The sequence below is a fragment of the Hoplias malabaricus genome, chromosome 17 (assembly GCF_029633855.1).
Source record: "Hoplias malabaricus isolate fHopMal1 chromosome 17, fHopMal1.hap1, whole genome shotgun sequence".
Lineage (NCBI taxonomy): Eukaryota > Metazoa > Chordata > Actinopteri > Characiformes > Erythrinidae > Hoplias > Hoplias malabaricus.
Window position 1 is genome coordinate 12,278,730 of NC_089816.1, and position 26,478 is coordinate 12,305,207.

At 38.8% G+C, this 26,478-nt stretch overlaps 1 protein-coding gene across 1 annotated transcript; it reads right to left on the reverse strand.

Moving 5' to 3' along the window:
* On the reverse strand, positions 1–26,478 carry adam19b (ADAM metallopeptidase domain 19b). The gene is given in 23 exon segments (XM_066649959.1): positions 1–62; positions 65–83; positions 481–711; positions 822–903; positions 1,033–1,171; positions 1,294–1,402; positions 2,235–2,312; positions 2,588–2,801; positions 2,892–3,000; positions 3,622–3,817; positions 3,923–4,012; positions 4,612–4,789; positions 5,483–5,622; positions 5,717–5,801; positions 5,933–6,099; positions 6,200–6,271; positions 7,775–7,840; positions 8,586–8,790; positions 11,918–11,994; positions 12,356–12,434; positions 24,426–24,496; positions 26,099–26,196; positions 26,357–26,478. Coding segments are annotated over 23 exon segments (2,673 nt in total). The 5' UTR covers positions 26,463–26,478.

The following is a 26,478-nucleotide window of genomic DNA, read 5'->3' on the forward strand; positions in this document are numbered from 1 at the left end:
CTACCTGAAATATCCAGGAGGGGGCATCAGACTGGATTTCCTCTTCTGTACCTGCCCTGGAGGTCCTTCCTTTGTGACACCTCCTGGATAAAACAATACACAAATGCATTACTAATATATTAGTATATAAGAAAAAACAACCCTGCTGTATACAGTTTCTCTCAAAAACATACTTTTGCTTCTTCTATAGTACACACTTAAAATGATGGTTCTTCAGTAAAGAACATGGTTCTATATAGAACCCTGAACTCTCAAATAATCTTCTGCATGATTTAAGTGTTCTTCAGATTGATGGAGAATGTGCTATAGATGATTCTATATAGAACCATTTAGAAAAGGGTTCTATATGGCAACAAAAAATGTTCTTCTGTTATTATGATGTCAAGCCTGTAACAATAGAGGAACTGTATTTCGTGCAGTATAGAACCCTTTTCTGAAAGGTGTTTTTGCTGCCTAATATCCCTATATGGAAACACAAACCTCTTTGATCTGAGATGGTTTGGTAACAGGACAGGGTGGAGGAGGTCTGCTGGGGGGAGCTGTTCTGGGTTTGGGTGGGATTGATGGAGATGGTTGTGGACTAGAGGTAGTTTCAGGGGCTGAACCCTGCTGTTGTAAAGCATTTGCTGGAATGGGCGGAGGCTTAACAGTAGGTCGTACAAGAGAGTGGCTAGATCTTGGTAGACCTGCAGGACTACAGCTTTGACCCACCTGGGAGGAAAAATAATATGTCAGAATATAGTTTTATAAAAATGTGTCACAAACATGAACATGCTTCAAACAATGTTTCTATAACACTAATATGAAAAGGGAGATTTTACCGATGTGTCTGGCTTGTTTAGCTGGAAAGTTGGGTTTGCATGACCATTAGCAGAAGGCTTAGATTCTGCTAATTCAGGGACACTGAAAATGAAAGACAATTAATTAATCCTGTTTCTGTAAAACATCACTTTAGTATCAGGCATGGGTAAAACAACATCTAAATGATGTCCATGGGTATAATAAAAGCTGTGAATCTCATTAAGTATTTACTTAATGCAAATCCGAGGAGGACTGTGGGAAGTGCCTTTCAGACAATGAAGCTTATGCTTGTAGTACCACCAGAGGAACTGACCAGCCAATACCAGCAAGAGAAATAAGGGCAGGATCACCAGCACTGGGAGTAAATTGCCTACAACATCAAAAAGAAATAGGTTCACATATAGCAGTATTAAGTAAATCTATAAACTGCTTAAAGAAATATCCCTTGAGAAATGTGTGTCTGTGTCAGGACTAAGGAAAAGTTGGACTTACTGCGTATGATCACTGGGCCACTGTCTATGCTGCCACCATTTCCTAATTGATCACAGTACGGTGGTGCCCAGCCTGTATCACAGTGGCAGTGACGATTGTTGTTGCACAGCTAAAAAAGAAACCACAAGACCAATCAGGACTTAATCAACAATGAGACAAAAGAAGTCAATATTACATATATAAAAAAATAAAAACAAACTACTTTTTAAACAGTCACTGTGGATCATAAAAATAATGGCTATATTTTTGAAGATAGTACCATTACCCCTGATTTTACAACCACTGTAAAAAAAAAAAAAACATCATTGCAAAATCCAAAAATTAACCACATCGCATTAAACCACTCTGAGTCATGTTGTTTACATCTCAAGCAAAGAAGCAAACTGGAATGAAACTGTTCCTCTTTAAAGGAACATTACATCATTTTTTACAGGTTCAAAATCATTGTTATGCTCCACTAATTTGTAATAGAGATCATGGTGACTCTGTCATTGTCACTCTGGGCTCAGCACTGCAGAAACGGCACTATGTAAGTTTGCCCTTCACTTCCCTATTTATTTCACTACTGCTGTAAATATGTATTACACTAGGGGGAGCCCCAGGACCAAAAAACCCAAATCTTACATAGAGTTCCTTCAAAGGTGCATAATAGTAATTTCTGATAAAAAAAAATTGATTTTTAGTGTGAACTATCCCTTTAAAGTGGCTCTGCGTCTTCTGAAAGTATAGTAGCATATCAGTGGTTTCTGAAGAGAGAAAGCAAATAAATGTAGATGATTTATTCTCTGATTTACACTATGTTACTTAGTGAGACTATGAGAAGAAGGAATGAAGGAAGGACAGGAAGTGTCCTGGCACAGTCAAGCCAGGCCTCCAGCACAGGCTAAGTGTCTGCCATGTCTCCACCAGAGAGTCAGTGACAGTGTCTAGTGTCAACATACCCCATGGCCATGACACTTGGCATTGCACACATCTGCTTGCAGGAAGGAAGCATTGCGGCATTCTCCTCCAAAGCATATCTGCACCAAGAGAACAGTAACAGATTCAAACTGCCATGTATAATTAAGGGTAGTTGGTAATATTAATATATTTACATTTTGCTTGGCAACATGTTCCTCATGTCAAGCTCCCTGAAGTTCCCATAAAATCTTATACAGGTACTACTATATTTTTTATATACTCAGTAGTTCTTATTTTCATGTTATGTAGTCATGTCATGCACATAGCACTGCCTTTGTGTGCTATATAAATAAACTTGCCTAGCAATACCTACTATCATGTAGCTAGTACTTACTGCATTGTCTCCACACTTGGTTCCAGTCAGGACAAGTCCTGGGTCTAACGTATCTACCTGCTTCTCCTCATCTTGGTTAGGACGGTAGACATGTGTTCCTCGGCAAAGGATATTCTGCTGACCATCAGGAACAGTGGTGTCGATGGGTACCGCATTAGCAACAGTTGGTTTAGAGACTGCACTCAGACACTGGATCTTGCCACATTTAGCATCCCTTTTAGTAGAAACATACAGTGTGTAATTATGCATCTTTCTCTTCTTGTAGGATCTTTATGATTTCACCCTGACTATGGAAGATCTTCACCTCTCAGTACAGCTCCTGTATTTTCCCATTAGGTCTTTGCCACAGTTTCCGAAGGAATCTCCAGCTTCATTCACTTTGGTGAAGCACAGATCAGGAGCAAGTTGTGAATCTGTGAAGGCACCAGAATGACCAGTTTAGTGAACAAACACTTCAAAATCCATGTTCTGTGACACACATATTAAACACGCAAAAATTGCAGCAATTTGACTTTAGGAAACTGACCAGGTGCTCAATGGCAGCCTCAGAAATGAGCAGTTGGCAATACACTGTACATTAGGTGTATGCCTTACTCAAGCACAGCTTTCATCGAAAGAACAATCTGTATGAAGTCCCAGCCAAACACAGCATGAAAGTCTGTTCAGATAAGACTTTCCAATATAGTGCTATATTACTAATGCTTTACTATTCTGAGCTAAGACATTACATACCCTTGATACAGTATCAAGTGGTATAATTAACATATATTTAATTAATCAACCCTATTGCTGACTGCTCAGAATTCATCTGGGTTTTTTCAGAGTTCATCTGGAAAATTATATTCACATGTGTCAGGCCTTTGTCTGCTTCATATTTTTTTATTTGGGTTCTCACAGACTGTTTTCCCTGCTGTAGTTATACTTTTTTTAGTTGCCATTTAGTTGGTTTTCAGTCGGGTCCCGACTCGTATTCAGTTTTGGGTAAAAATTTCAGTGATTATAACAAGAGAGCTTCATATATACATTTTCATTACCTTTCCCCCAGAGTGAAATGCACTGCTGCTCCAAGGTCAAACACATGCCTGTGTAGCAGTAGGCTTTGCCATGTGCACAGGAGTTGCCATCGGCCAGGTAGAAATTAGCCGGACAGGATTCTGATTTCCCATCACAGTACTCCGGCAAGTCACAAGAGCCTGATGAAGGACGGCACTGCACACCAGGACTCTTCAGCTATGGGGAAATGTGCCAAGAGTGGATGGGGAACTAAAGATATTTTTTACCAGAATCTATTGCATATGGCCAAGTGCAACATAAATTGTGTGAAAAGCAAATTACCTTGCAGTTTTCACAGCATACACCATGGGCACATTCAGCACCTGCTTTCAGAGTGCAGTTATTGGCATTACAGCAGGGACTGGAACACTCCTAGAAGAAAATAGTTGGGAGAATGTAACAACCAAGAGACAGATATATAGAATAAATTTAAAGATTTGCAGTCCTCCCAATAATTAAGATGGAAAACAGCCTTCAAATAACCAAAAAAAGAAAAATATGATGAATATATGCTTATACCTGGTATCTGAAAAAAACATAAAGTATTATATATACTATCGCAGGGTTCAGTCTAAGAGACAGGGTGCCCATTTTGGTTATTAAGAAGAAGAAACACCTTTATTTATCCCCTTAGGGAAATTGCTTCTCTGCATCTGACCCATCCGTGGCAGTGAACACACAAAAACACACTATTGAGCAATTGAGGAGCGTAGCTCTGGGGAACACTTAAAATCCCACCCCCCACCACCAGTCATTGACTAAACTTTTAAAAACTCATCTCTATTCATCAAAATGACATTTATAGAGATTATTTCAAAAAACAAATGTGCCTTAATTATTAAAAGTGGCTTATATGTCACTTTCATTCATTAAGAATCTAAGTGGTGGGACCACTCCTAGCACTTCGGTTCAGAGCTTCAAACAGGGCAATATTATGATGATATTATGACACTGTAGTGTAACAGTCTTACCTCCACTTCTCCACAGTCACACTCCTCTCCCTCCTCCAGATAACCGTTACCACAGCGCTGGCCACCATACATGGCCTTGGTGTTGGGGGGATTGAATAGACACTTCCCCCAACCTGAACTGAGATAATGCTTTAGCTCATCCTTGTTACAGTTGTTAAACACACGAGGGAAAGGATGTCTGTAGGAAGCAGATAAAAAAAGATCCAGGGGTGATTCATGAAGTAATTTATTTTAAAGGAGTAATTTGACTAAGAAATCAAATTTGTTCCTTTACCCAACAATTATTTACCGAGGTCTAACTAAAATGGCTCAATGGTTATGTTGCAAATATTTGAAGTAAAGGGAGATTTTAAAATGTATTTGATTTTTTTCTGAACTAGATGAACAGTTTAACTAAATATGATATGACTCCCCCAGTTACAGAAAGCTTTCAAGAGAGGGAGGGTGAAGACTGGCATGCACTTCCTCAAAGACCTGTGAAGCAAGCCTCTGCATGTGTTTTTTTAACTGCCACATACGCAACTGGCCAGCACAACACACTTAGAGGATAATGCTACTGTCAAGTTTTGGTGTTAGCTAAAAGACAACCTGTAGGCTGGCATCCTGCTGAGTGATTAGTGGTTAATGGAGCTGAGCCATTCTACTCACTCAGTGAGAGCATGGCCAGTTATGCTCTTTAAGTCTCAGCCTCAGTTAGACAATTACAGCATTTGGTAGCTTCTTTCTAATTAACTGGAAACAAGCCCATACCAATGTCTGTTGTCCTTCTACTTATGTAAGATGCCACTTTTTATTCTTATTCTCTAGATTTTACTAGATTTTAGGAAGCAATTGTGTTTGGGGCAATATGGTGCTGCGACTTGTGTCTTACCCTGTTGCTGCTGCCATGATACAGCCCCCATCACTTGGCTGGGCTTTGCAGCAGTCCCCACTGTCATGGTTCATGCCAAAGTTATGCCCCATCTCATGAGCCATGGTGGCAGCTATCCCAACAGCACTTTCAGAATGGTCCTAGAGAGGAAAAGTATTAGACAAATTGATGATTACAATGCATGTATGACTAAGCAAAAGATATCTGATGTCATGTTGTGGTAGGTAATTTTACCGAGTTCACCCCTCCTGACTGGTATTGTGAGCACATGGCTTTAAGCGGAGCTAATCCAATGGTGGTTCCCTGGAATGATACTCCGCTGTAAACAAAGCAATGGCTTTTATTCTTATTTTTAAACAATAGTTCCTGTTCCATTTTCTGTTTAAACTGGGCTAAAACCCCAATTTCCATCTCTGCTTATAAAGCACTATATTTTACTGAAGGACCTACGTGATGAGTTGAGCGTTGTCATTGGGCATCTGTGAAAGCTGTTTCCTCCTCCAGGAGAGAAAAGCTCCTAACGTGCTGTAGGGATTGTCTGTCACATTGATCCTATCGTGGTCATTCCAAATCTCCAGCCAGATCAGTGCCACACGGATATTCAGTGATTTATAGTACTGTTATATTCAAGAATTGAGGACAGTTATGAAACATCAGTATATACAACTAATGTAAAGTATTGCTTTTAAAAAAGCTCTTTACATGCGCAGCCCCCACCTTATCCACATAATTAGCTGCTTCAAGCAATTTGGCCTTGGTCTTCTCCAGATCACTGCCATGTTTCAGAAACTGCAATAAAAGTAGTAAATGGGTCAAAAACTGTTGTGACCTCAGAGGCCTAACAGTCACAAACACACACACACACACACACACACACACACACACACACACACACACACATAAAACACACATGCATCAATTAGGGAGAGCTCCATTACTGTGGAGCCACATGATTGATGAAAGGAAATATGGCCCTATGATTACCTATGGCTACACCACTGAGTGAGTCATCAAACAGATCAATCTGTAGCTCCTCAGCTCTTTACTGTGTGACATCAGTACAGAATTCTAGGAGCCAGATACTTAAAAAGCTTCCAGCACACATTGCTACAGTTTTTCATTTAAATCAGATGACTGTGTCATTGAAAGAGTTAAACAGATTGCTTTCCTCATATTGCACCAGCACAGATGTAAAGGCTTTGAAGTCATAACTCTCCTCAAGCAACATAAACTTCAGGGCCCAAATAAGGTTTTAGACAAGGGAACTTAAATTTGTCAAAAATGTATGACAATTGTCATTTAAATAATATCAGCATGTTTTGTGTACTAAAACTAGTTTAGTGTCACTTTTATCTCATTGTTAAGGCTTTGCCTGTAAGCAAAAGAATTACAAACTGAAAAAGCTCAAAAGAAGATAGTCCAGTCAGATTATTATTCTTTCCACTAGCACTCCCATTGGATAGGCCTTTAGGAGATGGAATAAAGGCCTAATATCAGATTTTAAATTTTGTGAGAAAAACCTCACACTAAGATTTTGGGAAATCCAGGAATCATATTTTTACTTTAACTGTACCAGTGCACCAACTATGTATCAGTCGATTGTTTGAAATGAGCAGAATGTAAATAATATGTTGCAGCCTTTTACAAGTAATAAAACATGGGAACTCTTTAACAAGCTTGATATGTCTAATTTAGATCAATCAAAATATGCAAAATACTTTAGTACACTACTGTTAATTTAGCACTAACTTGCTATTAGAAATTGCCATCGGGTGTAGCAGAAATTAACATTATATTAGAGGTGACCTTTCTTCTATACTTTGGACCAGGAATTTGACATTGAGTTCACAACTGGAACAATATAACTTTGCCTTCATGCCAAATATAGTCTAAATATCAGTCATGACATGTTTTGTATCTGAATTCTGCTTTTTATTTTGCACTAGAACAATAATGTATATAATGAGGAATGGAAGCTTATAAACAAACTTTATTCTCAAGTGATCTTGTGTGCTACATTGGGCCAAGTGTTGGCCCCATTAGTAAAGATGGCTGACCACCTTTTGGGTATGAAGAAAACTGTAAAATTAATACTTCATTAAACATTTCCTTTAATGTATCAGGTACTATAAGGCCCTAATTGCACCTTGAATAGTCACCTTACTGTAAAGAATAGTTGAAAATGACTGTATGCTAAAAGCATTCTTACATAAACACATTTTCTTATTACAGTTATGTTCTTAAGAGAGAAGCTTTCATTCTGATGATGTGTAATAACGTCTGTAGTTTTACCTCTGAGTGATCAGCCACCAGCATCAGCTCCACATACTTCATACTGTGGCTCACATCTCTCCTTTCCTGCAGACATAGAACGTAGGTGAATGTGTAAAGCTAATATTAAAGGCTGCCACAAATATAATGAGTCATGATGTTATCAGTTTCTAAATGTGATGTGGGGGCAGGGGGGAGGGGTGGGGTGTGTTAAATGATGTGGAATAGCATTTAATTTACATTAACATTAGAGATTGAGTCTGTGTCCGAAATATAACACTATGGAACTTTACATGCTACACTGCAAAAAGCACTGCTAAGGGTGGTATCATTTTTTTTACATACTGTTCAGTGTAGCAGTGTGCAGTCTGAGACATGGCCAGAGACTAATGTTAACTTGCTGCATGTTTAGAGCGCTTTTTCCCAACCTGAACACCGTTAATATTAAGGTTTTGCTATCTCTCAGATCCTCCTCTGTAGCCTTAACTCTGTTGCCTTTTATACAAGCTGCTTTCATAACTGTAATTAACGGTCATTGTTATCTGTTGTGCTCTTGTTACTGACCTCAAGCCCAGAGCTGGTAAAAACTAACTTTATAAACCTGACTCTGACGGTGAAATAGTTGTCGCTGAATATTTAATAGATATTACTGCACATCAAAGCAGTAATAAGCCTGCATTTTAACAATCTGTCCAACATAGAATTTCCATTTCATGTCAAAGTTTGACACACCTACACAGCAGTCAGAAAAATGTGATGTCCATCTGTACTATTAAGGTTAAAATTATCAAGGTTATTCCATATATTATAATTTATTAGAGGCCAACTTTACCCTTATGGTTTGGTATGCATGTGCAATCCCAGCAGTCAATTCCTCCAGTTTGTGTGTGTAGTTCTGGTCTCTGCTGTGATGGCCACAGGTGCTAGTGTGTATACTCAGTTTCTCCGCACGGAAAACAGCATGGTTCTGCAAAGCTGTGTGATACGGTAGAGGCTCTATCATGTAGGTTACACTGTGATTCAGGTTTATCATGCCCCTGGGGATGTTACAAAAAATATTTCGTCAACAGAGGCACAGAAATGAAAAAGTGTTGGACATTAACTATAACTTAGACACATAGAAATAAAATACAATAGCATACACTTGATTACCAATAAAATAATATACCTTGAATTGAAATACATTAATATAAACCCCCAGCACTGGGTTGTGGAGCAGTGGAACTTCTTTCTCTGAAATAATGGCCCTCTTTAAACCTCTGGGGTCTAGGGATGTTTTCTCAACTTTTGGAAATCTTCCTAAATTCACATTTACATGCACTTCATCTCCGTATGTTTCTGATTTGTTGATATTGGTCTGAATAGTTTGATATGAAACATGTACAGATGAGATGCATGTAAATGTGAATTTAAGGTAATTGGCAAATTGACCCCAGAGGGTTAAATTACTTTGGGATGAGTTGGGGTAATCATCCAAGAGGAAGAATTTACCAATCTATGTAGTTTATTCCACAACAAATTTTGGATGAATATGTCCATAACTATTTGACCATAAACTCTTTCTTTAAACAGCATAATACAGCCTCAGATGAGGGGAGAGAGTAGGAGAACGACATGCGATGGTAAACCATGTTTACAGCACTTATAACTAGGTCACTTAAGCAAAAACAGGTTGCATTGCTTCCAAAGTCTTGAGTGTTTAGCTCTTCCAGCAGCTTCCGACTTACACACACATGAACAGATGTGAACACATACACACATAAACACACGCACACACACACACACACACACACACAAGTGCACAACACTCACAGTCACAGACATATTAAAGATGAAACATATTGAAACAAATATAGATGCACAACAAACAAAATGGCATGAAATGTAAACACTCTTGTAAACACACATAAACACCACAGAATCACACACACAATATTTCATGAAGAAATACAGATATATGCGTGCACACACACACACACAGGAGAGTTGTCTGAGTAAGTGTAGTTTGCAGCTGCAAAAAGCATCTGGACAGCTGTGCGTGTGGAAGCTCCTCCCACAGCTTGAAGCCTACTATTCCTTGATTCTGAAGGGTTCTGCAGGCCACACTATTCCAGAGGATGCCCGTTTATTTGTAAATGTATTCATGACTTTCCCCAGTGTTTGTAACATTGCAGTATCAGTCAATGAAGGCCTGTTCTGCTGGAAGACATCTCCTCAGAAGAACCCGGCAGGAAGCTGACTCTCCACAGGACACACACAGCACTCCACACAAGCCCTGTCAGCCCACTCAGAGCTGCTTCACTCGCCTGCTGTGAACTCTCTGAACTCAAACATCCAAAGAGCCGGGGTGACCCAGAAACTGCAACCCTGATTTACTACAAGGTTTGCACAATTTCTTTGGCTTGTGCAAAAGCAGTGACATGACCGTACAGTCATGCGCTGAATATTCACTGGAACACAATGCTGGAATACGACACTCACGTATGTGGGCTAATGCAACCCTACCATTTAAAAAATACATTTAGGGCATTTGGAAGCTAACAGTTTTAGACATGTTGCTGTGGGTTATGCCAGGGGCTTTTTTGATGTACCGTAGTATGCTTACCCTGGTCTTCTACATAGCTGGCACAAACCACTACAACCCCACCCAAAATAACCACTGAAGATACAAAACAGGTTCTCTGAAATGATGCCACAGAAAAACACTTTTAGCTCCCAGAGGATTTAATCCAATCTGCTGACACATATAATAGAAGTCAGAGGCTGCTCTCAGTCAGCAGGTTTTTGTTTCCTTTAAGTGTCTAAATCATTGTCAGTGGTCTGCAACTGTACATTAAAAATGTAGTAGACAGTACGAAAGCAGGATTACAATCAGCCTTGAACAAATTCAGCAGATTTTTGCACCAAACGTGAGCACCATAATGCCAGTGGTACTGGAAATGAAATTTAATATCACACTTGTTTAAAATGTCATAGCATAATTGTGCAAAGCTCATTGTGCTGTTTTGAACATGACATACATTAATTTTATATTCGCTGAGCACAAATATAACAGTGTGTTAGGATGTCTCAGTCACCTTATTTGTGGGTGGCACCCACTTGTTGCAGAACAGGGTTTGGCTCAGAATAGGTTTTTAACAATGATGCAACAGGTTTGCAACACTTTTGTTTCGCTAGAGGGGCATTCAGTGGATGTTTCTTTAACCCTGTTTTTCAGAGCAGTCATAAAATGGAATGTCAACCTGTTCCTGAATTCAGCATTGATATTTTATATTCATTTATTTGTTTTCCGTATACTGTTCAGGGACGCTGTGGGTTGGAAGCTTACTTACAATCACTGGGCACTAGGCTGGAACACACACTGGACCTGACACCAGTCCATCACATGGCTACACACTTATACATTCAATCAAACACTCAAATACATGGACATATTTGAACAGCCAATCCACATATCAACATTTGTATTTGGACTGTGAAACCAGAACACCTGCAGGAAACTCATGCAGACATGAGAAGAACACACCAAACTCCTCACAGACAGTAACCTGAGGTAGGTATTGAACCCACAACCACAGAACCTTGGAGCTGTGTGACAGCAACACTACCTGTTATTTCACCATGATGCCAATATTTTATATTATTAATAAAATATAAAAATGTAGACAGGATGCAGGAACATTGCAGAGATGAGTTGATTACAATCAGCAATGAGAATATTAGTGAGGACAGATAATGACGCCAGATGATCAGAAACATCACTCCAACTCATCCTGAAATTACAGCATGGTGCTGCATTTCTTCAGAGAACACAGCCCACTGCTGAGGGTTGTTATACCCCTCTAGCCAGCACACTGAGCTCAGCATGATGACCTCCACATAATGTACCTCTGAAGCCAGGGTAGCCAACAGTTGATTTCCCTGGTAAGTAATAATTTTTTATGTAATAAGTTGATCCCATTATATTTGTTTAGCCCCAGCTCTGCTGGAGTCTGTTCTATACCAGCCCATTTTGAGCTGAGAACCACAAAAGTATCTTTATTTTGAAGTTTAAATATGAAAAAAAAAAACACATACAGATATTCAGGGATATTTGGGCAATTGTCTCTTGCTCTATGCTTGCTGTGTGTGAATGCATTCTACTGTAATTGTTTCAGTTCTTACCTGAGTCCAGCACAGGTGCTAAGAACAATGCTGGATTCCTCTACACCTTTCACCATGCCATGGTAATAACAGTGCTCCTGAAAACAAGGACACATCAACCAAGCAACATCTGGTCAGCCTTAGTATAAAAAAAGCCTTGCTGTCAATGTCTAGAACTTCAGGGTCTTTAGAAGAGTTATATTTTTAATAAAATGGCCTGTGTTGGACTCTGAGTTGTAAAGTCGACCATCATCCCCGAAGTTCCTCTCTCCTCTCAGCGTTCATACTCCTTTACAGGTTTTAAAATCTCTGATAACAGAGTCATAAATGACCTCCTCCAGAGTTGCGTTGTGAATCTACCATGTGATTACCAAGCCAACATAAGCAGAACATTTATTACAAGCAAGTGTTCATGAATACCATATGTTGTGTGTGATTTAAAACAGCTCCTGAACTCACCGTATTGGACGGGCTGGAGAACTGGCGGACTCCATTTGGACTGTACCATATCTCTTGATAATTTGGGGCCAACAGTTCCCTTAAACAAACAAAGACCAAAAAGATCATATTGATTAATACTATACGTTTAACTATACATCTGCAACTAATCCTTTTAGAGCATTGTTAATACTGGATCATCATCTATTGCTCACTGACAGGAGGAATATAAACATGTCATGACTATTCCAAGGTTTCCTCTTTTGAAGTCTAAAGAAAATCAGATTTTGATCCATATTAGGTGCAGGTTGTTGGACTTCACTGACTGGAAGAGCTCTTTAGCTATCAAATATGTTCTAGGAGGATTTCTGGATATGAAAATAGTAGTCAGACACTGCCCAGTTCTTCTCTAATGGCCCCAAGCTCATAAAACATTCATTGCTACAAAGCAGAACAGGAGCAGTAGCTATTCAACAACAGGGAAAAAAGCAATAAGATGATTGGGTGATTGCATATACATTAATATAATCACATTGATGCAATTTAAGTAAATAAGCTTAAAGGCAAAATAGTTTTTTTTATGCAAATAAAAGAAAATAGGATTTTCGTAAATTTTTGGATGTCCAAATGTGGGACTCCTAACACTCATGTATAACTTGTTGCAACTGAGAGACAGGAGAAAATCAAGCTCAACATTTGCATCAGATCAGAAAAAATACTTACTGTGAAAAGGCAATGCAAAGCCATGTGAAAATATAAGAAGCAGGTTTTACCTTTTTTAAATATATATATATTTTTATTAAAAATACATTTTGTTGATTGTGTAATGGGAAAATGAAAATGATTCCTTTAACTCTTTTATCAGTCTTTACAATGTGTTCATAGTATTCAAGAGTTTCACTGCACTGTAGAATCTGTACCCCACAGTTCACACCCTCCTCACACTCTATCACACTAACACAGCATTAGTGCCATAAATGGCTAGATCTAGTTTTAAGCTGATGCTAGATCTGGAGTCCTGTAGTACAGGAACGAGAGCTAGAATGTAGGCCATTCTTACTTTTATTTTGAAATGAGACACTTGCAAGCTGCATTCCAAATTATTTTCTTTAATAAAATCATGAAGCATTATAACTGAAGTATTACAGATATAAAGCATAGCCTTTGGGTCCCAGCAGGGAATAAGCAATGTCTAGACAGAGAACAAACTACTGCTGCCTGTTTACACTTTACCACTTCCTGGGTCATATGAAGGTTACAGGAGCACCTTTCTCAGCAGTCATCGTGCCTATTAATAACAGTCTGGTTTACAAATATCTTGATGAATAAGGGGGAAGAAATCTTTAATGTTATTTTATCAGAATATCTTTCAGGAGAATGTGAAGTCTGTGTCTCACTGAGTTGCAGCCCCATGTCATGTTATATTGAATTTCAACCAAACTAGTTAGTTACAAATTAGTTAGCAATTAAATCAGCAATATTTCCACCTTCTGATAATGTTGGTAGAATTATTGTGCAAAAGAGGACTGTAACAACCAAATACAAGCCAACTAATCTGGCTTCCTCACAGAAATAACCGTTTAGGATTTCAGTAGCCAGGGTGGGGTCAGTGGTATGCACACCACTGATATTCTGAGAGGTTACATGTCCAGACATGTTTTGATTGGATGATATCAGGTTGCCCTAGAGAACTTAGAATCAATAGTCATATTAAAAATATTTGTTATCGTACTTTACCCTTATTTATCAAGTTTTCTTGAAAATCTCTGATTAAATTTGACATTCTATAAAATTTTATATATAAGAGCATAAGGAATGGGAACATAGTGAAGTCAATTATCAACTGTTTAAGAGCTTGTAAACCACCAATAAACTATCACTATCCAATAAAGAAAAATTAATCTTCCAAAATCTGTATACCAGTTTTTATGTAATTTAATTAATTTAAATTCCAGTTTTTATTCATCCTTCCACTGTGAGAGGACAATACAATACAAAGATGCTGCTGACATTCTCTGAACAGTGGACTGGCTACTCCTTATTAATCAAGGCCTCAAAATCATTAAATGTGTTTGGGAATGTGAAAAGCAGAAAATAAACCAACTAAACTTTCTAAAATTTTTCAAATATGAGGGTGAGGGAAGATAAACCACTGATCACATCTCAGATGCCCAACTTGACAAATGGGGGTTCTTCATTTATCACAAACATGCACCAAGGGCAGAGAGGATATTTATTGCTCCATCAGTTACTGAGACACTGCTGCACCTCCTATAAAAACACAAGGGGTGTTCAGGGCATGCTGTGAGTGAATGATGAATGCTCAGTGTCAGACAGTCCGGCAGCACACTGTCTTTCTGTGTTTATACTGGAAACTCGAACAATGCACTGGACACAGTCCAGACCCTCTGGGTTGTGACCCCATTACCATCACACAGGAACACCCACTCATCAGTGCACCTACAGCAGCCTCATGGAATACTGGTGACTCAGCTGATCTAGACCTGTTTCCAATTGGCATCAATATCTGATCAAGATTGGTTTGCCATTCAGTCAAGACCAATAAGTGCATTTACATGCCTTTCTTAAATACAGTTTGTGTATCCAAATACTGATCAGCTCTCATTTTCCTGCTGTGTTCAAATTAAACCTTGTGCTCTATGATCAAACATTCCACATCCTGTCAGCAACAAAGAAGGTAACAATATGGCAAGATGAGGGCAGAGATGCATGATATCAGACCTTAAATGTAGACCACTTAAAGTTTATACATACACACATCTAGGCACAGTGCATTTATACACACACATAGATCCAATCATAATGCATTATGCAGATTGCATTACAAAGCATTTTTATCTATACACAGATCTGATCACTGGGTATTTATACCCAAATGCAGACCTGAACACATTACATTTATACACATTACATTTATACACATATAACGATCTAATCACTGACTGCCTCAAGATCAGGGGCTACATCCAAACACATTCCAGTCATGAAGGGGGTTACATTTGTCTTTTAAATGTTTACAGAGTTAACATCTATGTGCTCTAACCATTTTACCATTATTCAGAAGCAAACTGGCCAGAACAGCATTAAGGTAAATGGTAGTTGTTCTCAGACACCGGCCTCAGTCTACAGAATACATCAGGACCTGAACACCCACTTGGCCACAGCCATAAATAGCTTTATGCTGCACTAATGTTAGTGGCTTCATGATTAAATGCTTCTGGGTGAGTGTTGATGGCTGACTGCAAGGACATGCTGCCAGAATGAAAGTGCATGCAGATGAATGAATGCAATGCATTTATCCTAAAAAAACAACAGGTAATCTTTAATAGAACCATTAACATTAACCAGACTGGCCATATAATAAAACATACTCAGTTTTACACTGAAATTAGATGTAGTCAATCAAGCAAGTCATATTTGATGTCCACAGTTAATTCTAGATTTTTGCACTGTTTATAAAATGAAAAGCTAAAAAAAAAACCAATAATGAAAAGCTAAAAAGTAGTGAAAGCTAACAATTGCCCAAAAGCACAAGACCATTCTGAATCATTACATAGTCACTTCAAACTATTTGTGGCTGTTTAAAAAGGCACTCTGTCCGACAGTATATAATTAAAATATTTTGTGAATCTATCTCATTTGCTAAAATAGTGTTGTTTATAGAGTAGGATTATCTAGTTTAAGGGTGGAATGTTTTAAGGGTGTTTAAGTGGGAAAATCTAAAACAGCTTTAGGGTGGATTTTTAAACAGAAGCAAGATTTAGCAAGATAGCTAAGTATAAAGTAAAACATTTTAATCAAAAGCTGGTTAAATACATACCTTACGTTGATTTCTGGCAAAAAAAAACAGATGGCTTCCATTCTGTAGTGAATAAATTTAGAATGGGTATTTCTGTTCTGATTTTATTCAGCTACCGCGATAGCAATTAGAGAATTAATGTTAACCTACAGATCACTGGCAGATTTTCAGTGTATTATGTTGTCTAGACTCATTAATGATCTTTGCCCTGGTCTTAATAATAACATACAAACAGGCAAATAACAAATTGAATATTGAAGGGATAGTCTGATTATTTGCATGGGTCACACACAAAGAAAGAAGGCGCTGCCATCTTATCCCATCACTGATGCAGTGTCCTTTTCTGACCAGGCAATGTGGTCATTCTGCTCCTAAGGGCATAGACTGGGGTTTTGATGTGGGGCCAGCATGCAGGGCAGTAGGGCAGAGTGCTAGCAGCATCACTCAAACAATGGTCATCTATTGAAGCTATAACACAACAAACAACGCTGGCTCTCAGTGGTCAGCAGAATGAACACTATATTGGGCTAGATAGCACATGGCCAGTGACACATGGAAAAACCCATACACGACATTTAACAAAGACTCAGCATAATACCACTGAATTAGTCACAGAAAGAAAGATAACGGAGGGTCTAGAAATTTTTTGAGGCATTCAGCTTTCAAACAACAGCATTAATAAAGTCAGATACTTGGGGCTAAATGATCAATGTTAGATAAAAAAAAACAAAAACACTCCCACTCATCCTAAAGGTATTTGATGGCACTCAGTCATTCCAGAGAACACAGAGAACCAATTGCCACAGAGTTCCAATGCTTTGAAGCCCTCACGTGGGGCACTGAGCATAGTGACCTTAGGCTTGTGCAGCTGTTCCACTGCATAACAACACATTTCATAATTTTCAGCTGGAGATTATACAAATTGTGCCTGCACAGGTGGCCCACCTTACAGTGGCTGAATGTCTACAAACATCTGGACACAAAATATTGATTTGGCCAACATGGATTAAAGTGATTGAGTACCAGGAGCTACTGAATGTATTTCTGGGTGGAGTGCAGTTGACTGACAGAGGCTCAGTATGACATCAGTGACCTGAAGAAAGATGATAGAGCTGCTATGTGTGTGTGTGTGTGTGTGTGTGGGGGGGGTATCTTGACTTACAAATTGTAGAAATGCGACTACTACCAAGCTAATGATTGACTGGCCTTTGTAAGTGACACCCTGACCGAGGCTTCAGATAGACCAACACTACCCTCTCCCCAGAGAGGCTTGCCATAAAGCACACGCTGGCAAAAATAGCCCTCGGTATTACAGGACAGGCCTTGCAGGCTTACAGTACATTCACTAATGCTGATGGCAACAGAATAAGGAGCAACCATGTTAAAGCTACATACTGCAACATGTACCAATTTAGCAGCGGGAAAAGATAGAGTCAGCAACAAAACTGCCACTTACTGGCCATGTTCACCTACATTTTCTAAGCATATGCTGATCTAAGGTCAGTTATTGTAATATCTATCATTATACTCTAGATTGCTGATGTGGAAAAGTGTAATACAAATGATGGGAATGAATGCAACCAGTCATTACTTTTCTTTATTTTCAAACCCATCATCAACACTCCACAGCTACAGAAGTTGAACTGCTGACAATATGTTAAACAGGCAGTTTGTAAAAGGAAATTGAAGGTACATTTCTGCTAAATTATATAGTTTATTAACTGCTGTCACAAAAAAATCGATTACTGTGTCATTAAGACTTATGTAAGAATTTTACTTTCATTGGCAGCTTTGTTCTGTGACATATTCAGAAAGGCTCATCTGCACCTTCCAGTTTTACATAAGATTCAGATTCACTAAATGTCTGTATTTTAAGTATATAAAATTAAATTACATTATATTAAATTATATATTTATATTTAAATAAATATGGGTATACTGCTATACACCATGAAATATTAACAAATATAAAATGAAGCTTGGGTTTTCTTGACCCAAACAATGGCATTGAAATTTTAAAATAAAAAAAAAGTGAGCAACTGAAGAGACCTGAATATGTTCTACCAGTATAAAAAGAGCAATATATTCCCAATTATTTTGCTTTATGCCTTTTTTATTATTATTTTACTGCATAACCCTTCCTTTATCTTTTTTTCTTTTCTTTTTTTCTGTTATTTATTTTCTCTTTTCTTCCATATGTTAAATGGGCAGCACATTAATACATTACCCCACTGAAGCAGAAGGATTAATGGGGCAGGCTTAGTTTGAAAGTAAGCAGGCCCATCAAGAGTGTTTCTGGCCATTTAGAAAAAGCTGAACAAAGAGCACAGTGAACACAGGCAGAGTGGGGGCCACAGCCTGGGGGGATGCTGCTGAATGACATCACTCTCAGAGGAAGAGAGAAGGGGGAACACTGAAAAAAGAGCACGAGATGAAATAAGATCAACGAATAAATTAAACAGAGGCTGGAGTTGAGCAGAACGAGAACAGAGAGGGAGAAACAGAACAATAGGCAGAAAGTAAAAGAGAGAGAAACAGTGAAAGAGGGAGAAACAAAATTAGAGAGGAGAGAGCGAAAGAGACAAAGTGAGAGACAGAGCACTAAAAATGGAGAAGAAAAGAAAAAGAGAGATGGTGGAAGAGGGAACGAGAGCATGATAGATGCCTATCCACTACTTCGACAGCCAGTTTCTAAGAGGGGTCACCCCAATGTCAAACAACGCAATCTTGAAGACAAAATAGAGAGGAAGAATGAGAGAATGAAATAAAGCATGTAGCACAAAGCCAGCAAGCTTTATTATCATTTGCACAAACATTTACAAGAGCCAGCACTGTAAGCGTCTTGGGAAGCCAAACGGTCTGGACCGGCTTCTTCTGTTGAGGAATGGAGACTGAAAAGTGGTAAAGGAACCCAGTGAAGACAGGAAGGGAGAAGTAAAAAAAAGTGGCAGATCACTGACAGGTCAGAAAAATATGATGAACTGTGCACAGATGGAAGCGCAGGACCACAAACAGTGAAAAAGTGAGAGATTACTATCCCTCACATCCCTCTGAGTCTCCAGCAGGGCCTAACAAGTCATTAATTACACAGGATTTCATTAAGAACATTCATCAGACAGTTACAGTACCCACATCCAGCCTCTCTCCTCTGAACCCATGACAATGTTACTGCTGAAAATTACCTAGGAAAGGCAAATTATACGAGTGACAAACATACACTCTTGACATTATGTGTGTTTAAAGACTTGTAATGTTTTAAAAATAACCTGCTGAGGATAGACAACATATTGTATAGTGAATTTTTTGTACATAACATTAAATGTTTGAGTCATTTGAGGCTGATAGCTGATCTTATGTGCTTCAGTAAAAATAGTAGTTCAAGAAAAAGGACTCAAGCAGATATCAGCATTGGCTAATGCTCCAAGACTCAATTTCATTGTCTGAAAAAAAAATATAAAAGAAAATTGGGCTCCTACTGTGTTTTCTAACACTGTGCACAAGAGACACAAGGCTGTTTTTAGGTTGGATGCACTGTGCTGTTCTTTTCAAGCACAAACTTGATTGGGGAAGGCCCTAGATTTCCTCTGCTCAGCAAAGCTTGCTGTTTGGTGGAAATGGGGGTGTCAATCTGTAAAAGTGATCAGCACAGGAGTGTTGCAGGAGCTTGGGTGGGTAACACGGCCATGTCTTGTCATCAACTGTCCTGGAAGTGTGCTGCCCTGTATCCTTGCTCCAGTCCCATATTCTCTGTCTGAGGTGTGAGTCAGCATAGTCATATATGGCCCCTCATCAAATGGGCTGCTCTGGACCAGAGCCTTGCCCAAAGGCATTCATTAAGCTAAAAGCTTGGAGTCCCTGACAACACACACACATACACACACACACACAACCACACACACACATACGCACACACATATGCACACATATACACACACACACACACACACACAACTTCACGGAGACGGATGTAGTCTGGACGACAGCCACTAAATACAGATGCCTAGAGATGCGTTTTTACATTCTGGAGGAGTGCACTCTCTTACAGCGAGTGCACCAGGGAGCTGTGAGGAAGGCTGGGAATGTATAGACAAGGTGCTATAGAGGAGGAAATGTGAATAAAGTAATGCTTTTACAGCTGAAAATGAGAACAGCTTTGTAAACTGACCCATTTACAGAGGTATTCCTTAATGTGCCCTACACTTAAACCTGACCATAGTAAAGTAGTCCTAAGTAAGTTGAAAGCAAGCCCGTTCTTGATTTAGAGATGAGGCAACTTTCAAAACGACAAACCCCATATTTCCATGCAACATACAAATATGGCCTAAGGCTGTCACTTTTGATAATATTAATTATTTATTAATTTGCAATATTAACCTACTAGAATAGTTTTAGCCTTAAATGCTGGACATATTCTTTTTCAAAAGAGATCCATTCAAAAATACATTACCCCTCATTGTGAAACAATAAACAATGATGCTTTCTTTTAAAAATATAACAAAAAATAAAATAAAATAAAATCACTAAAATGCAAAGAAATTTAACAGTCAAAGAGGGGCAATAAACCTACAACCATATGATATTTCATTCATCCGTTCATTCATTCATCTACTCACTCATTCATTTCAACATTCATGTCTTTCATATAAAGACTGGTAGAGGTAAGAGAGGCTTTAGTTATTATTGTCTGGTGCACTGAGCTCCCTGTGCATTAAACAGGTAACCCAATTAGTATAGACCAGAGAGAGAACGAGATAAAGAGAGGATGGACAGAAAGAGATGGAGAGAGAGAGAGAGAGAGAGAGAGAGAGAGAGAGAGAGAGAGAGAGAGAGAGAGGGAGAGAGGGAGAGAGAGAGTTAATTGTGAAGGCCGCAGGGAGAGAGTGTCATTACTACTACACCATTACTGTGGTGGACACAGAGAGTCTGGGCTGCACAGTAGCAGATGCAATAAGGGAATCTTACAAATGTTCCAAAAGTTTAAAAAAACTCATTTACACACTTTACATAATGATATAGAAATTTCCCTTTTCAAATCAGTCACAATTTTCATTTTTCTACACTACAAACATGTAACTATATTAATATAAATTTAATTTTAAAAAGAATATTGGAGTATTTTCTATTCGTTCATTCTCTCAAGTGAATGTGCAAGACATCTTCACACACATGTCTAAATAGGAACACTACATAATACGACATATGACATATGAATACATATGACATATGTAAAATAAATTACAGGTATATTTACATGTTCAACAGGCTGGAGGCTGTTGTGTGTCTTTTACTTGTGTTTGATAAAGATAAACCTGACATGTAAAGGTTAATGTCTGAATGGATAAAAGGAGCTGTGTCTTGAACTCTTGTAATCATTAAACAGGACAGGGGACAGGAATGATAAGTGGATGGTTTTACATATGTGCGGTGAAAGGACCAATGATTTTAAAGCTTGGAATCAAGGGGATCTTAAATGGCTTCTCTCCATTTCAGAAATATGTCTTACATACATGAGAGAGTCATGGTCGAATTGCAGCAATTTGCATGAATTTTTCATCACTACTAATCAATATGTGTTTGAACAAGAATCATTTACAAGAACACAGGAAAAGACTTCAGACACTACAGGAACCTCACCTCCTACTGTGTAGCATTTCTAATTTGTAACACACATGTTCTTACATGTTGATACATCACAGTCTTCTCAATTATTGCGTTAAATGAGTACAAGGTAAACAGCAGTGCAACAAAGAGGATGTTGCTTATTATCAGTAAGTGGAAGTCATGTCAGAGTGATCGGGTAAGTGTCACATCCTTCCGCATCTCTGTACTGAAATAACCCAGAAAAACACCTTGCTCTGGACAATATATGACCTACATGCTTTTAAAATAAGCATGAGGACACAACCCCACATCAGTCTTTGCAACTCAGGGCTTGGCAAAAAGCCACACATCCAGGGTTTAGGTAGGTCATGGCTTCTTTGCACCTTCATCATCTGGCCCCACCTTACTCTGAGGACATGTGCTAGGGTCAAAACAGAGTTTTTGTGAACTGGTGCTATGGAAGAAACGCTTTTCACTTTTCCACTCTTCCTTAAAGAACTAGTGAGTAAAGAACTACCAAGCAAAGCTAGCTTCTTTCAAGACATTCCAAGACACAAAACTACCACTAACACATTACCACTGAACAGACAAACACACTTGAAGGACGTTAACCTGTCCTAAAATAACTGTTTTATGAATAAAATGTTATTGTAAAGAGCCTAATTTTACCAAGTCTCTAAAAAGTTATAAAGATTTTAAAAGCATTTAAAGTTGTCCTAGAATTAAAAATTTAGTGTAAATGAGCACAAGTATAATTTACAGCAGGATTGAGAGATAACTACCATAATATATATAATAACATTTTATTCTAAAAAATGTGACACCCCATTTTCAGAAAGCCTTCAGTGGTCAGCACATGGAAATGCACAATGCACAATGGAAAATGCAATATAACATTGTAATGAGATAATAATGATGATAGTCCACTAATATACTCTATAATGATTGTTATACACAGATACATCATGACTCAAGTATAGAAAATATTGTGCTTAAGCTCATGACCTTAATGTGCTTATTACATAATGTACTCAGGACATGACCCTGGAGTGGGGAGGGAAAGGGCTTAACATTACACTTCAGTAGTTAAATTAGAGAAGATCTCTAGATAGATCAGAGAAGTCTAATAAATATGTTGAAGAACAAACTGAGTGCAAAACCTGACCTAACCGTCTGCAAATGGAGAGAAAAGAAGACAACAGAAATATATATAGCATAAGATGCCAGATTAGGAGTGTCTGGGCTTTGAGCAATGAGACATGATGTAATAATGACCGAATGGTACACATGACCATAAGTGTACGTGACAAAGGTTCTATATAAACCGCAACAAATGCTTGAATAAACTAGAGATTGGAGTGAATACTTGACTCTGTGTCTTTATTCCTCTGATTTTTCCTTGGGCCTGAGAATCATTTTGGGACTCAGTCTTCCTTCCTGGTTGAACTTAGACAATTGCCATAACAGAGTCATGCTTGAGCTGGAGCTCCAGGCCTGTCTTTATGGTATGGCTTTTCCATCTACTGATGAGCTCTTATGATGGGACTCCAGCTAATCAGACAGAGACAAGAGCTGGAGGGGCTTCAACATCACCAGAGACAATTGAGAGACAATCATAACCAAACACATCAGCGCAATCCAGTCCAGTCAAGAACAGCTGAACAGGTTTCTGCAGAACTGAAGAATAAGCTGCCTACACTTTTTTCCCCTGTATCCTCATGACCATCAGGGAGTTTTAAATTAGTCAGCTGCTCTTCTAATGGCCCACTTCACAACAGGGGGATGCAAAACCATGTGTCACCATATGCTCAACTTCCTGTGTCCCTGACCAGTAGGATCAGGTGACATTCCCCTTCGGCTGGGAGTGACCGCACAATGCAAATACCCTCCATCAACACATGGACATCTGCTCTGGCCAAAATCAACACAGTCCAACCAGAGGGATGCATTCATAGAAATACATAGAAAAGCACTCGTACAAAATCATGGTCAACACACCATAACATTACTGTAGTGCTTACAGTTAAAAATGACAGTTAAAAAAGACAAAATCAGATTTGATGCAATTAATCCTGTTTCTGATATTTATAGTAATTAAAATGTGCAATGTGGCCATAGGGAAATATGCAATATTGTTGAAAAAAGATGACCACCCAGAATGTCCAAATTTGGTGCATCACTATTGGTGCAAACTAGTAATATTACTTTTAAATAAATTAGAGTGTCAAAATTATTATTGATGTTTCACTGACCTTTACCAGGGAGTTTAGAGCCTCTGTTGCCACTACTCTGGGGTCAGCAGTGCAGAAAGTGCACTATGTAACTTTTGAATGAGGGTAGGAAGTCACCGCCCTCCATCCACCATCCCTTGATTTCAGGTCAGTGTAAAAGTGTATTACATTCTGCAAATGTACGGGGAGCCCAGAAGCAAAAAATACCAAATTTGTTTTCAAAAATGAACGTCATTATTGCTTTTATATTTTTGTACTGAACAGGTACTTTATTATGCTAATATGTGTTTTTAGATCTGATGTTGCTAGTGTATTCACACCACTGACAAAATACCAAAGAAAAGTAGAAATTTGTAAATGGAACTAAGCCAAAATGGGTCCCAGTTGGCGGAAGTATGCTGAAATGTCTAGCAGTGTTAAGTGCATGCAAAGCACTCACTCATTTCTCTGTAGCTGAAGAACCAATTCTGCTCCTTCTGCAGTGATCTTGACTTCTGCTTCTGATGGGTACTGAGGCTGGACATAAAATTTCAGTATTACTGGAAAGAGCAGAAGTATTAGCAGTTGAAGGGCATTCACACCTCGTTATCTGTGTCAGTGACGATGAGCTATGTGCCACTGCTGTGGCAGCAAGTCAATTCTAACTGTTTGTCTGGCTTCTAGTTTCTGTAAAAATAAAACAGACGGTTCTTGTAGAGTTCTTTGTTTAAAGAGAAAGTTCTATTTAAAACCATGTGTTCTATATAGAACTGAAATGGTTCTTACCCTGATGGAATGTTCTTCAGATTCATGAAAAAGTATTATTATGGTTCTATGTAGCACCTTTTTTGAAAACGGTTGTGACTAGCACTAAAAAAGGTTCTATTTCAACAAAAGTCTGGCTTGTTACAACAGAAAAAAGCTAAAACATAAAAGCAAAGTATGTAATATCAAGCAAACAGAAATTATAAACAAAAATAATAAAGATAAATGAAAATAAAATTAAATAAATATACAACACACTCCACATGAATCTGAGGAACTATTCCACCATGGAGCTGGTTCTATACAGAACTTGTGGTTCTAAGTGGAACCATCACCTATACTAAAAAATAGCATAATAGACTGTTTATTATTATTTGAAGCTTATTATTTCAAATCATTGTGTTGATATTTTACATTTTTTTATCATTTCATATTAAGGGAGATCCTGTCTCTATGTTAGTCTGTGCACTTTTGTAAAGGACTTGTATAATGGAATATAGCAGTGAGGATCTGATTGTACTCAGCTAAAAGAAAAAAAAAACATCACTCTAACTCATATCAGAGATGTTGAACTGATCTCTATCACAGCAGATAATATAGTCCCACTGTGCCACAGTTCAGTGCAGAGGGCTTTATATGCCTGTTGTCTCCTGTTTGCACTGGGCATGTGACATATTAAGCTCATGTGTTTGGCTGCTAGGTGGCAGGGTGGTGCAGCAGGTAGTGTCGCAGTCACACAGCTCCAGCAACCTGGAGGTTGTGGCATCGAGTCCTGCTCCGGGTGACTGTCTGTGAGGAGTGTGGTGTGTTCTCCCTGTGTCTGCGTGGGTTTCCTCCGGGTGACTGTCTGTGAGGAGTGTGGTGTGTTCTCCCTGTGTCTGCGTGGGTTTCCTCCGGGTGACTGTCTGTGAGAAGCGTGGTGTGTTCTCTCTGTGTCTGTGTGGGTTTCCTCCGGGTGCTCCGGTTTCCTCCCACAGTCCAAAAACACACGTTGGTAGGTGGATTGGTCCAAACAGAACACAAAAGTGTCAGTAGATGTGAGTGTGTGTATTGCCCTGTGAAGGACTGGGAGTATTCCCAGGGTGTATTCCTGCCTTGCACCCAATGATTCCAGGTAGGCTCTGAACCCATCGCGACCCTGAACTGGATAAGTTCTTACAGATAATGAATGAATGTGTGGCTGCTGCTCCAGAGTTTCTCATTCTATCTGGAATAGCTCTAAAGACAATGAGCGGAAAGTTGGATTTGTGTAGGCATTTAGCGATGAATCATTAATTGGGAGAGTATACAAACATTATTTGTATGTAACCTTGTAAATTGAGGCTTTGTATAGTTGTGTTGTGACTGGATCTGTAGGCACCTGTTTACCTTTGTGTACATCTGAGATCTTTTGTGTCTTGCTGGAGTCAGCCACTGGGGGGAAGTGAGCTCATAGCGGTCCACAGCGCTAAGGACGCTCCACGAGTCTGGATTCACGGAGAACAACACGCACATCAGCTTAGCTTTTAATGAGAGTGATGGCTACCATAATAAAACACGTAAGTAGCATATAGTTGCGCGTTCTCTATTGATACGTAAGTCACTACCCACACTGCATTCAAATTATAAATAATAGCACGCGCTTACCTGTGTTCTCGCTGGATGTAGTGCTTTGGAGAAGGAGGAGAAAGCAGAGGAGAAAATGCAAGATGCTGTAGTGGACAGCGCGCAGGTCAGCACAGACTTCTTCCATCGTATTTGTCCACGCG